The sequence below is a fragment of the Myotis davidii genome, unplaced genomic scaffold (assembly GCF_000327345.1).
Source record: "Myotis davidii unplaced genomic scaffold, ASM32734v1 scaffold196, whole genome shotgun sequence".
NCBI classification, from domain to species: domain Eukaryota; kingdom Metazoa; phylum Chordata; class Mammalia; order Chiroptera; family Vespertilionidae; genus Myotis; species Myotis davidii.
The window spans coordinates 5,521,407-5,533,214 of NW_006288258.1; the positions used below are offsets into that span (position 1 = coordinate 5,521,407).

The 11,808-nt window shown below is 40.1% G+C and overlaps 1 protein-coding gene across 1 annotated transcript; it reads left to right on the top strand.

Moving 5' to 3' along the window:
• The first annotated feature begins 1,025 nt into the window (after nt 1-1,025).
• SLC22A16 (solute carrier family 22 (organic cation/carnitine transporter), member 16) lies at nt 1,026-10,965 on the top strand. The gene is made up of 4 exons (XM_015561650.1): nt 1,026-1,225; nt 1,768-2,247; nt 7,329-7,446; nt 10,410-10,965. Exons 1-4 carry the CDS (start codon nt 1,068-1,070, stop codon nt 10,947-10,949), a joined length of 1,296 nt encoding a protein of 431 aa, XP_015417136.1. The 5' UTR covers nt 1,026-1,067; the 3' UTR covers nt 10,950-10,965.
• Nucleotides 10,966-11,808: the final 843 nt, after the last annotated feature.

Here is an 11,808-nt window from a genome sequence, read left to right on the forward strand (position 1 = left end):
TAAAATTGTATTGAAGTTCCATAAACTTCATGGCGTAAGTCCCGAGTAAGAGGGAATTGAGGACACTGAGGTGCAGGCATCTGTGTTGGGAGAATCTAAGAACCTGGATCCCTGAGTTGTCCCGGGGCCAGGGGAGAGATGCTTTAAAATGTCAGACTTGGACTGTGGAGCCTACATCTATGTGTGTGTGTTTTTTCAAAATATGAACTTTTTATTTTTGGGCTCTTCTTTTTTGACTTTCCTTTATGAACATCATAATAGCTAACACATGCACCTACAATGTGCCATAGTGCTCTACATGTATGACATCTTCGCATTCCCACGGCCACCCAGGCGAGGAAACCGAGGCATAGCAAAGTTAAGGATCTTGTCCGAAGTCCCATATGGTGACAAAGTCAAGATTCAAGCCTTCACAGTCTGGCTCTGGAGTCCACCCTTTTAGGCACAGTGCGGTGCCACCAGCTATGCTTTTTAAAAACAGCATGGCATAAATCTGGAACTGGAAGTTTCTTCACCCATCGCCCAGATTGCATGGCCCATTTGCAGGGAGTTCTGGCCATTTTTGCTTTCCCTTGTACCGGGAACCAATTCCAGCATGTCATAATTTCAAGAGTTTCATCAAAAGGTTGATGAGACTTGGGGACTCAACAGGGTCGAGTCACTCATGTAGTCACCTGTTGGGAATGGCTAAAGGCATTTCCCCAAACCTGAACAGGAAACTGATTGTGGCTGCCAGACAGTTAAAGGGCATCTTAATCTACATGTGATTGCCTCCTACTGGCCAAACACCTGAACAGCCGTAGGCTAATTCCCCCAAACTGACAATGTTTCTGTACCCTTTGAAGCCTTACCCTTTGAAGTGTATTATCTCCACCTTGCCTTAGGACAAGTTGTGTTAATAAAGCAAGGGTCCTAGACAAGAAGGGGGTGTTCGTTTCCTTTAGCTGAAGGTCCTCTGACCCCCAATGCCTTTCAAAATTATATCTCATCTCCAGACTCTTTAGTAGTCTCTGGATTCCTATGTCATCTACGCACAGCCCTTTCTCCAGATTCCTGAACCCTTCCTGATGCTGGGACATGAACCCCGGCATAAATGGACGCCCGAAGTGGGACTTTCTGAACCCTGGAAGCACCAGCACCCTTGCATCTGGGTTTTCTGCCTTTTGTGTCTGTATGCTTCTTTTTCATGCGTGTGCCCCTCCAGCTGTGTGCACTGTATCTACAGGTATGTTGTCATAGAGGGGTCTTAGTTTGGGCACGTGGATGACATGTGATGGATAACAGGCTTTGTAAGGAACAGAGGGATATGTTAGAATACGAGACACCTAAGGAGGTAGGGTTTTGTTTTTTTCAAGAAGTTATCCTTGCAAAAGAGAAAGGAAGGTTTAAATGGAAAGAATGCTCAGGATCTTTTGTATTTTGAGCACTTCCTTACTTTCGGATATGACAAGATGCTCCAGGTTTAGTTTGTATTCTCCCCTCCTGGTCTCTTTTGCCTGGTTTCCTTTATTGGAGAATGGTATTTAGAAATCAAGATCTGGGCACTGGGTGTGCTTGTTGCTATTGGGGTTTCATTGCTTCTAGGCCCTCTCAACAGAGCTATGCATATATGCATACACACTAACCTGTGCATACGGACATATCTATGATTGTTCTGTATTTATCCATCTGTACATACGTTAAGGTAAACATGATAAAGACCGTTCATATTTGCTTATGTTCTTTTTTTAGTCCATATATAATAACTTGCTTTTCTTCTCTTTTCAGATACCAGGTATTTCTCTATTTCACAGTTGCCTTCCAGAATATCTCTTGTGGTGTCCACTACTTGGCCTCTGTGTTTATGACCGTGCTCCCCAGGTACGCCTGCAGGCCCCCAGGCAATGTGAGCCGGGTTCTTTTCCACAATGTTTCTGATTGGAGGTTGGACAACATCTGGAAGCTGTCTTCCTCGGGCCACGAAGAGCAAGTTGTGGTGCAGCTACAGGACGGTGAGATCTGGGAGCTCAAAAGGTGTAACAGGTTCCGGAGAGATAACTTGTCGAATCTGGACTATAATTATAACGGCCATAAAAGTCGTTTTCCTTGCTTGGATGGCTACATCTATGACACAAGCAAATGGGACAGCACCGTGGTGACTCAGTGGGATCTGGTCTGTAACCGAGAATGGTTTGCCAAGCTGATCCAGCCTACATTTATGGTAGGAGTCCTGCTGGGAGCGCTGATTTTCGGCTACCTTTCTGACAGGTACAATGAAATAGTTAGCATTGCTGCTCAGGGTGGGGTTTATTGTCCTATCTGATTTTCTAAGGGGACAGGGAATTACGTTAAAAACTTTAATCATTTTCATGCTTCAAAAAATAATAGTGGTGAGAGGATGGGCTCTGAAGGCAGTCTGCCTGCGTTCAAACCCTGGTTCTGTGGCCTCTGGGCAAAGTGCCTAACCCGTGTTTTAGAGTCTTGTTTGTAAGCTGGAGATGAAAACAATAGCATTCACTTCAAAGGGTTATTGTAAAATTAATACAGAAAAAGTACTTTGGGGGAAGGGTCAATCAGGGAAAAAGGAGACATATGTAATACTTTAAACAATTAAAAAAATAAATTAAAAAAATGTACCTTGGACATTTAACTACTCAACATATACTGGTTATTACTTTGGTTTTTTGTTGTTGTTGTTGTTAAATAGACTTGGTCTTTAAGAGGTTTCCCTAGTTCTGCACAAAGACTTCAAATACTGGAAATAAAAAAAATAAATTAAAAAATGTACCTTGGACATTTAACCACTCAACATATACTGGTTATTACTTTGATTTTTTGTTGTGTTGCTGTTAAATAGACTTGGTCTTTAAGAGGTGTACCTAGTTCTGCACAAAGACTTCAAATACTGGAATTACCAGGCATAGGTAATTAAGTAACTATGTTTATATTCCTTTTGTTGTTGTTGTTGTTAATTCTCACCAGAGGATATTTTTCCATTGATTTTTAGAGAGAGTGGAAGTTAGTGGAGGAGAGAAAGAGAGAGAGAAACATGGATATAAGAGAGACACATCGACTTGTTGCCTCCTGCATACACCCCGACTAGGGCTAGGGATATAGCCTGCAACCGAGCGAGGTACATGCCCTTGACTGGAATAGAACCTGGGACCCTTAAGTCTGCGGGCCCACGTTCTATTCACTGAGCCAAACCAGCCAGGGCTGGGCCCACATTCTATTCACTGAGCCAAACTAGTCAGGGCTATGTTTATATTCTTAAAGAAATAGAAGACAAATATTAAAACATTGCTAAAAGTCTGAAAATTGTATTTTAAAATGACATAAAATTGAAGAATACCTACCTAGAACATCTAGAAATTAAAAAATAAAAAGGGACTAACAAACTTCCCGGGTACTTTTAACAACCTTTTATACACAGCTAAAGAAAGAATTAGTAACATGGATGGTAGTTGAGAAAAAAATGATCAATAATAAAACTCAGAAAGACAGAGTTGGAAAATATGAGAGATTGAAATTTATAGAATTTATTTGTTTATTTGCATATTTATTTTAGAAACAAATCAGTGGAAGAGAGCACACTTCTTATCACCAACTCAGTAAACAAGAAGAGCATTTGATAAATTTCAAAATTCATTCATGATAAAACCTAAAAATAGAAGACTGTGCCATGCACATCTTCATTGTGAACTGTTAAAAGCTTTTCCACTGAGATCAGCCACAGACAAGGATATGTGAAACCCCACTTCCACTTAGTATTGTACTGGAGATTCTAGCTAGTACCATAAAGCAAAAGAGAGGGAGAAAAAGAAAGAGGGAGGAGGGTGAGGATGGGAGAAAGACATAAGGGAAAAGAGAGAGGAAAAAGATTTATTATTTGTAGCCATTACAACCCTGCATATCCCTCTGCAGGAATACACTGCAATACATGTGTCTATGATATGGTTGAAGGATGTGTGGCTTGTTTCAGTGCCGGCTGTTAGGAACAATACTGTTGGAACATTCTTATGCATGTACCCACGTGGACATGTGCAAGAGCATCTCCAGGGTACATCCCCTAGAACCTGGAGGGTAGCGGGGGCGGGGGTAGGGGGAGGTCCGCATTACCAGCTTCTCTATAAAATGCTAAAGTATTCTTTGGTTTTTCTGATTTGCATTCCCAATTTGCATTCACACCAGCAGGGTGAGAGACCCTATTACTCCATATCCTTGCCAACATTTGGTATTACAAGACTTTTTACTTTTGACAACTGGTCAGAAATAAACAGTATGATTGTATGTCATTAACACCTTTTTCATCCTTTTGACCACTTAGATTTCTCTTTTATGAAGTGACTTTAAATCTTTTCCCCATTTTGTCTGTTTCCTATCTATATATATAAAAGCCTAAGCGACCGTCCAACCATTCAACCATCCGATTGGTAGCTATGACACGCAATGACTACCAGGGGACAGACACTCTGACCAGTAGCTATGACACCCACTGACTCTGAATGCAGGAGCTGCTGAGCTGCAGTGACTTGGCAGCTACAGTTCTCAGGTGATGCACCTGGAACCAGAGAGGAGGGAGCCTGATTCTAGGGTGTCACCCTAGAACTGCCCTCTCACAATCCAGAGCCCTTTGGGGGATGTTGGAGAGCTGGTTTCGGCCTGATCCCTGCAGGCTAGGCCAAGGGATCCCACCAGTGCATGAATTCAAAAGTCCTTTGACTCTTCTGGATCCTTATCCTTTAGTTATATGTAAAACAAATAAATATTTCCCCTCCCTCCCATGTGTCTTCTCTTTGTCTCTTTTTAATATATTTTTATTAATTTCAGAGCTGAAGGGAGAGAGAGATAGAAACATCAATGAAGAGAGAGAATCATTGATTGGCTGCCTTCTGCACACCCCACACTGGGAATCGAGCCTGCAACCCGAGCATGTGCCCTGATGGGAATCGAACCATGACCTCCTGGTTCATAGGTCAACACTCAACTAATGAGCCACGCCAGCCAAGAGTGTCTTTCAGATGGACGTGAAATCAAATGTATTATCCTTTCCTTCATGGTTAGTGCTTTCTGTATCTTAAAAAAAATGTCTTCCCTTCCTGCATTAGGTTCTGAAGATATTCTCCAATATCATCTTCCTAAAGTGATATAGTTTTGCATTTCACGTATGTGCCTTTAATCCTTCTGGGACTGATTTTTATAATGTAAGTTATGAGAAAGGGACTCCGGTTATATTTTCTTCTATATGGCTAGACAGTTGTCCCAGGATCACTTACTGATTCTTTTTCTGCTAATGTGCAGTGCCTTATTTGTTCCATACTTCTGTCTATGAATGCACTAGTCTGTTTCAGGGTCCTCTTAGGGACCATCAGTCTCCTTCTAATGATATATCTATTTCCCTTAATGATTTGATTCTTGAAGTTTGTCCTTTTCTCTATAGAGCATTTACAAGCTTTTTGTTAGATTTATTCATATATAGTTCACAGCTCTAAAGTATTGCAATGGCATTTAAAAATTTTTATATTTGTTACTGGCATACAGAAATAGAATTAATTTAATATATTGATAATATATCCAGCCACCTCATTAAATGCTCATGAATTCTAATAATTTACCTACTGGTTGGAATCTCGGGACTATATATATATTTTTGCCTTAAAACTATCTGTTAGAGACAACTCACAGGGAGCAAATATTTGCAAGTCGTATATCTAATAAGAGTCAGTATGAGAATATATAAATAACTCTTACAACTCAACAATAAAAAGAAAGTCCAATTTAAAAGTGGACAAAGGACTTGGATAGACATTTCCCTAAAGAACATATATGAAATGCTCACCGTTATTAATCACTGGGGGAAAGCAAATCAAAATCACAGCGAGATGCTCCTGCACACTCACTAGGATGGCAGTAATAAAAAGGGCCAATAATAACAAGCGTTGTGGAGCATAAGGAGAAATCGGTACCCTCATAGGTTGCTGGTAGGAGTGTAAAAAACAGGGCAGCCACTTTGGGAAAAACTTTGGAAGTTCTTCAAAAAGTTAAAACATAGAGTTATTATAGAACCCAGCAATTTCACTCGTCAGAGTATATCCAAGAGAATTGAAAACATAAGTTCACACAAAATCTTATTCAGGAATGATGATGGCAGCATTATTTATACTAATCAAACAGTGAAACAACCCGCTGTCCATCAACTGATGAATAGATAAACAATGTGGCATATCCATACAATTGAATGTTAGTTACTCATCAAGAAGACTGAAGTATTGATACATGCTATGACATGGGTGAGTGTTGAAAACATAATGCTAAGTAAATGAAGCCAGACATGCAAGGTGATATATTGTATGGCTGCATTTATATAAAATGTCCTGAAGAGGCAACTCTACAGTGTCAGAAAGTAGGTTGGTGGTGGTCAAGGGCTGGAGGGAGCAGAGAATGTGGGATGACAGCTCTGGGTGCAGAGTTTCTGTTTGCAGTGATGGAAATGTCCTGGAATTAGATTGTGATGACAGTTGCCCAACTCTGTGAACACACTAAAAGCCACTGAATTGTAATCTTTAAAAAGTTGGTTTTTGTGGCATGTAAATTATATCTCAATTAAAATAAAATCTGTCAGGAATAGAATTTGTTTTTATTTATATTTATGTATATATTTATTTTTATTAATTTCAAAGAGGAAGGGAGAGGGAGAGAGCGAAACATCAATGATGAGAGAGAATCATTGATTGGCTGCCTCCTGTACAGCCCCCTACTGGGGGTCAAGCCCACAACCCAGGCATGTGCCCTGACTGGGAATGGAACTGAGGCCTCCTGGTTCACAGGTTGACACTTAACCACTGAACTACGCGGTCGGGCTGTTGTTTGTTTTTAGACAAAGAAATACCCTTCCCCAACTATAAAAATATAAGGCAAGTAAGCATCTTACTTTATGAGCAGAATGTAGCAAGATCTCTATCTATGAGAAAGCTTAGCAAGAGCTGCCTCAGCCTTGGTGGGCAGCACCAGCTCGGCTGGGATGGTGATCCAACAGATCAGAGACTGGGAGTCCTGGGAGGGAAAGGACACATGCTCCCTCCTCTTCCCCCAAATCCCAGATTAGTGGATCTCCCGGGGATCACCCAGAGTGATCATATATGTATATTAGCAGCTTAGGTAGAGACCTCGCCACTGAAAGACTGGCCTCTTGAAGAAATAAGTCTTTACTCATGGTTTGCCCAAAACGAATGAATAACAATAACCAGAAACATAAGCGATTAAAAACATGGGTAACACATCTTTCATGAATTGGGGTGGATGTTTACAACTCTATCCCGCTTCCTCCGCTGTTGATGCTTCTCTTTCAGGATAGGAAGACGACTTGTCTTGTGGTCCACAAGCATTGGCATGTACTTCTTTGGCATAGCAGCGGCATTCACATTGGATTATTACAGCTTCATGGTTGCACGCTTTCTTCTTGCTATTGTGAGTTGTGGTTTTTTTTTTTTTTTACTTTTCTAATTGGACACAGTGTTTCACATCGAAGCTCAACTCTCTCAGATATGCCAATTTGGAATCTAGGGCGAGAGATCAAGGCTTAACCTTGTTTCACTCCCTTGCCGAAGTTCTTTCTGTGGAATATTAATGCCCTTTGTTTAGAATGGGACTCATTAAAATGAATAATTGTTGCCTACTAGGCAGAAGCTTTTTTGTTTGACTCTATGCCTGGCACAGGGTCCACATTCCATAGTTCCTAAGGCATTATTTTATTTCTGAGCAATTAATTATATCGGTCTCATCAGGCCCTGCATGTAGGAGCCAAACAGATGGGTAAGGTGTTAAAGAAGTCATTTGTGTATTGTGCAGTAAGAATGAAAACAGGAAGGCATTAGGCCTTTATGCTCTGAGGAACCAGGGGAGCCTGGTGAGAAAGGCATGAGTTTGTCACAGACTGGCTTCTTAGCTGTGTGATCGTGGGGAACCATGTTATCCTCTTTGAGCCTTCGTTTCTAAACTCTAAGCTGTGGGAAATAATACCTGCTTCTCAGGGCTGTTATCAGCATTCAGTGGGATTACGGTAAACATCTGTGGGACAGCACCCGGCAGGGAGGAGGCTCTCTGCAACAGGGACTGTCACTGGAGGTGGGCCAGCGAGTGAGGACGTTGTTTCCACACTTGGAGTGGCTTTCAGACAGCTTCCAAATGACCAAACAGCAGCAGGGATTCTGTTTGAAGGTCACTAGTCAAGGATAATGGAGTGACTTTTTTATCTGCTGGAAGAGCTTGTAATCTTGCTGAGCACAGAGAAGGGCACGTATCCCCTCTCACCAAGGGGTCCAGAAATTAACATCCACAAGGGTTTCAAAAGAGTATAATTCTAATATTAAAGAAGGAAGAGAAGCCTTTGGGAAAATTGGTGGTGCTCTGGAATAATTTTGCAAAAGTTAACTTTATGATTGCGTTGTAAAAGTCAAATATGAAATAATTTTGCAGGAAAAATTCTAATCCTTTCACCACTCCCCTAAAAAACAATCCATCATTTGACTTATATTCCAAGAAAGATCACAGACTACTGTTATAATCTAAATATTGTTAAAAATGGGACTATTTTATTTTATTATTTAAAAAGATCTTTATTGTTGAAAGTATTACATATATCCCCTTTTTTCTCTCCCTTGGTCCCCTCCAGCTTGCTGGGCCTATTTTCAAGATAAAGGTTTCTTCCCATTTTTTTTTATTGTGGTAAGACACACATCACATAAAATTTACCAACTGAACTGAAGTGTATAGTTCAGTGATGTTAGGTACCTTCACATTGCTGTCCAACCATCACCATCATTCATTTCCAGAATATTTTTCATCTTGCAAAACTGAAACTCTGTACCCATTAAATAATAATTCCCCTTTATCTCTAGCCCTTTAGCCCTTAGCAAGCATTATCCTACGTTCTCTCTCTCGGCACTCCATATAAATTCAGTGATACAGTATTTGTCTTTTTGTGATTGTCTTATTTCATTTAGCATAATGTCCTCAAAGTCTACTCACGTTGTAGCTTATGTCAGAATATTCTTCCTCCCTCCTTTTCAAGGCTAAATAATATTCCACTGTATGCATACAACACACTTTGCTTATCTGTTCATCTGTTCATGGATACTTGTGCTGTTTCCACATTTTTTTTTTGTTTTTGTTTTTCATATTTTATTGATTTTTTACAGAAAGGAAGGGAGAGAGATAGAGAGTTAGAAACATCGATGAGAGAGAAACATCGATCAGCTGCCTCCTGCACATCTCCCACTGGGGATGTGCCTGCAACCCAGGTACATGCCCTAGACCGGAATTGAACCTGGGACCTTTCAGTCCATAGACCGACGCTCTATCCACTGAGCCAAACCGGTTTCGGCTGTTTCCACATTTTAGCTACTGTGAATACGGCTGTTATGAACATGGATGTACAGATGTCTCTTTGAGACCTTGCTTTCAATTTTTGTGGCTATATAACCGAAGAGGGATTACTGGGTCATATAGTAGTTCTATTTTTTAATTTTTGAGGAATTCCCATACAGCTTGCTTTAGTGGTTGCATCACTTTACATTCCCACTAGCAGTACACAAAAGTTCAAATTTCTTGCATCCTTGCCAACGCTTGTTATTTTCTGTTTTTTTTTTTTTTAAATTTTATTTTATAGCAGCTGTCTTAATGGCTATACGATGGTATCACATTGTGATTTTGATTTGCATTTCTCTAATGATTAGTGATATTGTTTGGCCATTCACATCTCTTCCTTTGGAGAAATCCCAGTTCTTTGTTTGCTCATTTTTGAATTAGATTGTTGAGTTTTTAGAAGTTCTCTATATATTCTGGATAATTTTCCTCATAATATATGTGTTTTGCAAATGTCTCAATCCTTAGGTTGCCTTCTCACTCCAGTGATAGTGTCCTCGGATGCACAGAAGTTTTAAATTTTCATGATGCCCAACTTATCTGGTTTTTTTCCTCTGTTGCTGGTCAAAATAGAGTTTTAGTTAAATCTTTTTTCTTCCCACTACTTACCACACTTTTTGTCCCTATTTAAAATTTAGGATTTGATAATAAGGACCTCATGCATATATAGATAAATGGATATGTACAGTTACAAGGAACTGAGAAATAAATTCACAGTGTAAAGGAATATTTAAATAAAACAGAAAGCCGTGTCTCACCTTTATTTATACATTACCTCTCAAGTTTTGCCATGGAGTGTGGAGAAGATGGAGGAAGATGGAAGGACCCCTTCTAAAATGGAAGGATGGATCAGATTAGGTGCCCTTTTATAAATGTGATATGGGTTCCAGAAAACAATTCTTTGGCATTTTCTTTCTTGCCTACACGTCACTGGCAGAGACAGCAGACCACTTAGGAGTTGTCAATGTGACCTTAAATCTAGACCGCCTTCCCCTTGTGTTTTTCAGGTTTCAAGCGGCTATCTCGTAGTGGTGTTCGTCTATGTGACAGAATTTATTGGCATGAAGGCTCGGACGTGGGCATGCATCCAAGTGCACTCCTTTTTTGCCGTTGGAACGATGGTGGTGGCTTTGACAGGCTACTTGGTCAGGACCTGGTGGATCTACCAGATAATCCTCTCCACAGTGACTGCCCCCTTTGTCTTGTTCTGTTGGATGCTCCCGGAGACTCCTTTTTGGCTTCTTTCAGAGGGAAAATATGAAGAAGCACAAACAGTGGTTGATCAGATGGCCAAGTGGAATAGGGCAGGCACCTTTAAGCTGTCAGAACTCTTATCCCTGGATCTATACAGTCCTGTTGATCAACAGTCTCTTTATGCTAGTAAGCACAGGCTATTATATCTGTTTTATGACTGCAATATTGGAAAAAGGACACTTATTGTTTGGCTGATTTGGTTCACGGCGTGTTTGGGATACTATTCCTTCTCCTTGAATTCTGTTAATCTAGGAGGCAATGTATATTTAAACCTCTTTCTCATAGGTAAGTAGTTAAATTATATTTATGTGTAACAATGAAATGCAATTTCTGCCATGTTTTTATTGTCTTTTTTTCTTCTAGGAACAATACTGCCAACTACATGATTATTGTCTCATGTAGTGTAATTATACTGTAACACATGTATGTATAGGGTGGGCAAAAGTAGGCTTACAGTTGTCCATATGGAAAATAATACAATAAATAATAATACAAGAATAAACTGTGTTTTGCATACTCACAACTGTAAACACACTGTTGCCCCACCCTGTATTTTCTTTTTAAAAAAGGCAAATAGTTAGAGGAATTTAGTCCTTTTCTGCCTCTTGCTTGCTTGCTTGCTTCTTCTAGGCCCATCCTATCTCAGATCTCTCTTCCAGGGGTAACTGCTGTAATATTTGGCTTTTGCCCTTTCACATCTCTTTCCATGCATATCCATACATTTGTGCAGGTAAATGTTTCTTATTTGAACATAAGTGAGATTACTCACTGCATATTGCTCTTTGTATGTTGTTTTCCTTTTAAAATGTAATATGTCTTGGAAATCTTCTGGTTTCTTTTCTCCTTTTAATGTCCTTACTTTAGAAATTTTAGTCAGTAAAAGCACTTAAATACATGTGGTTATAATTGATGTGGTGGTTCTTCCATTGTAGCAGCAGGTTAACACTGGCTTCAGATAGCGCTGTGATCGTTTGCGGTGTGACTCTTAGGGTAAACCAAATTCGCTCCAAACACGAGAGAAATCGTAGAACTCTATCTGCACTTGTCCATCTAGTCTTAACTTCTGGTCCTGTAGGCTGCCTGTGCTTGATATTGTCCTCAGAAAAATCTTGCTTTAACATTTTTATACATCAGAAGCATCCCCTCTCCATA

What these genes read in the sequence shown, in the direction of transcription:
- SLC22A16 (XM_015561650.1), top strand. Translation starts at nt 1,068, where the DNA reads ATGCTGGGACATGAACCCCGGCATAAATGGACGCCCGAAGTGGGACTT. An exon ending in TTCGGCTACCTTTCTGACAG is followed by an intron (nt 2,248 to 7,328) that starts GTACAATGAAAT and finishes CTTCTCTTTCAG; the next exon opens with GATAGGAAGACGACTTGTCT. An exon ending in CACGCTTTCTTCTTGCTATT is followed by an intron (nt 7,447 to 10,409) that starts GTGAGTTGTGGT and finishes TGTGTTTTTCAG; the next exon opens with GTTTCAAGCGGCTATCTCGT.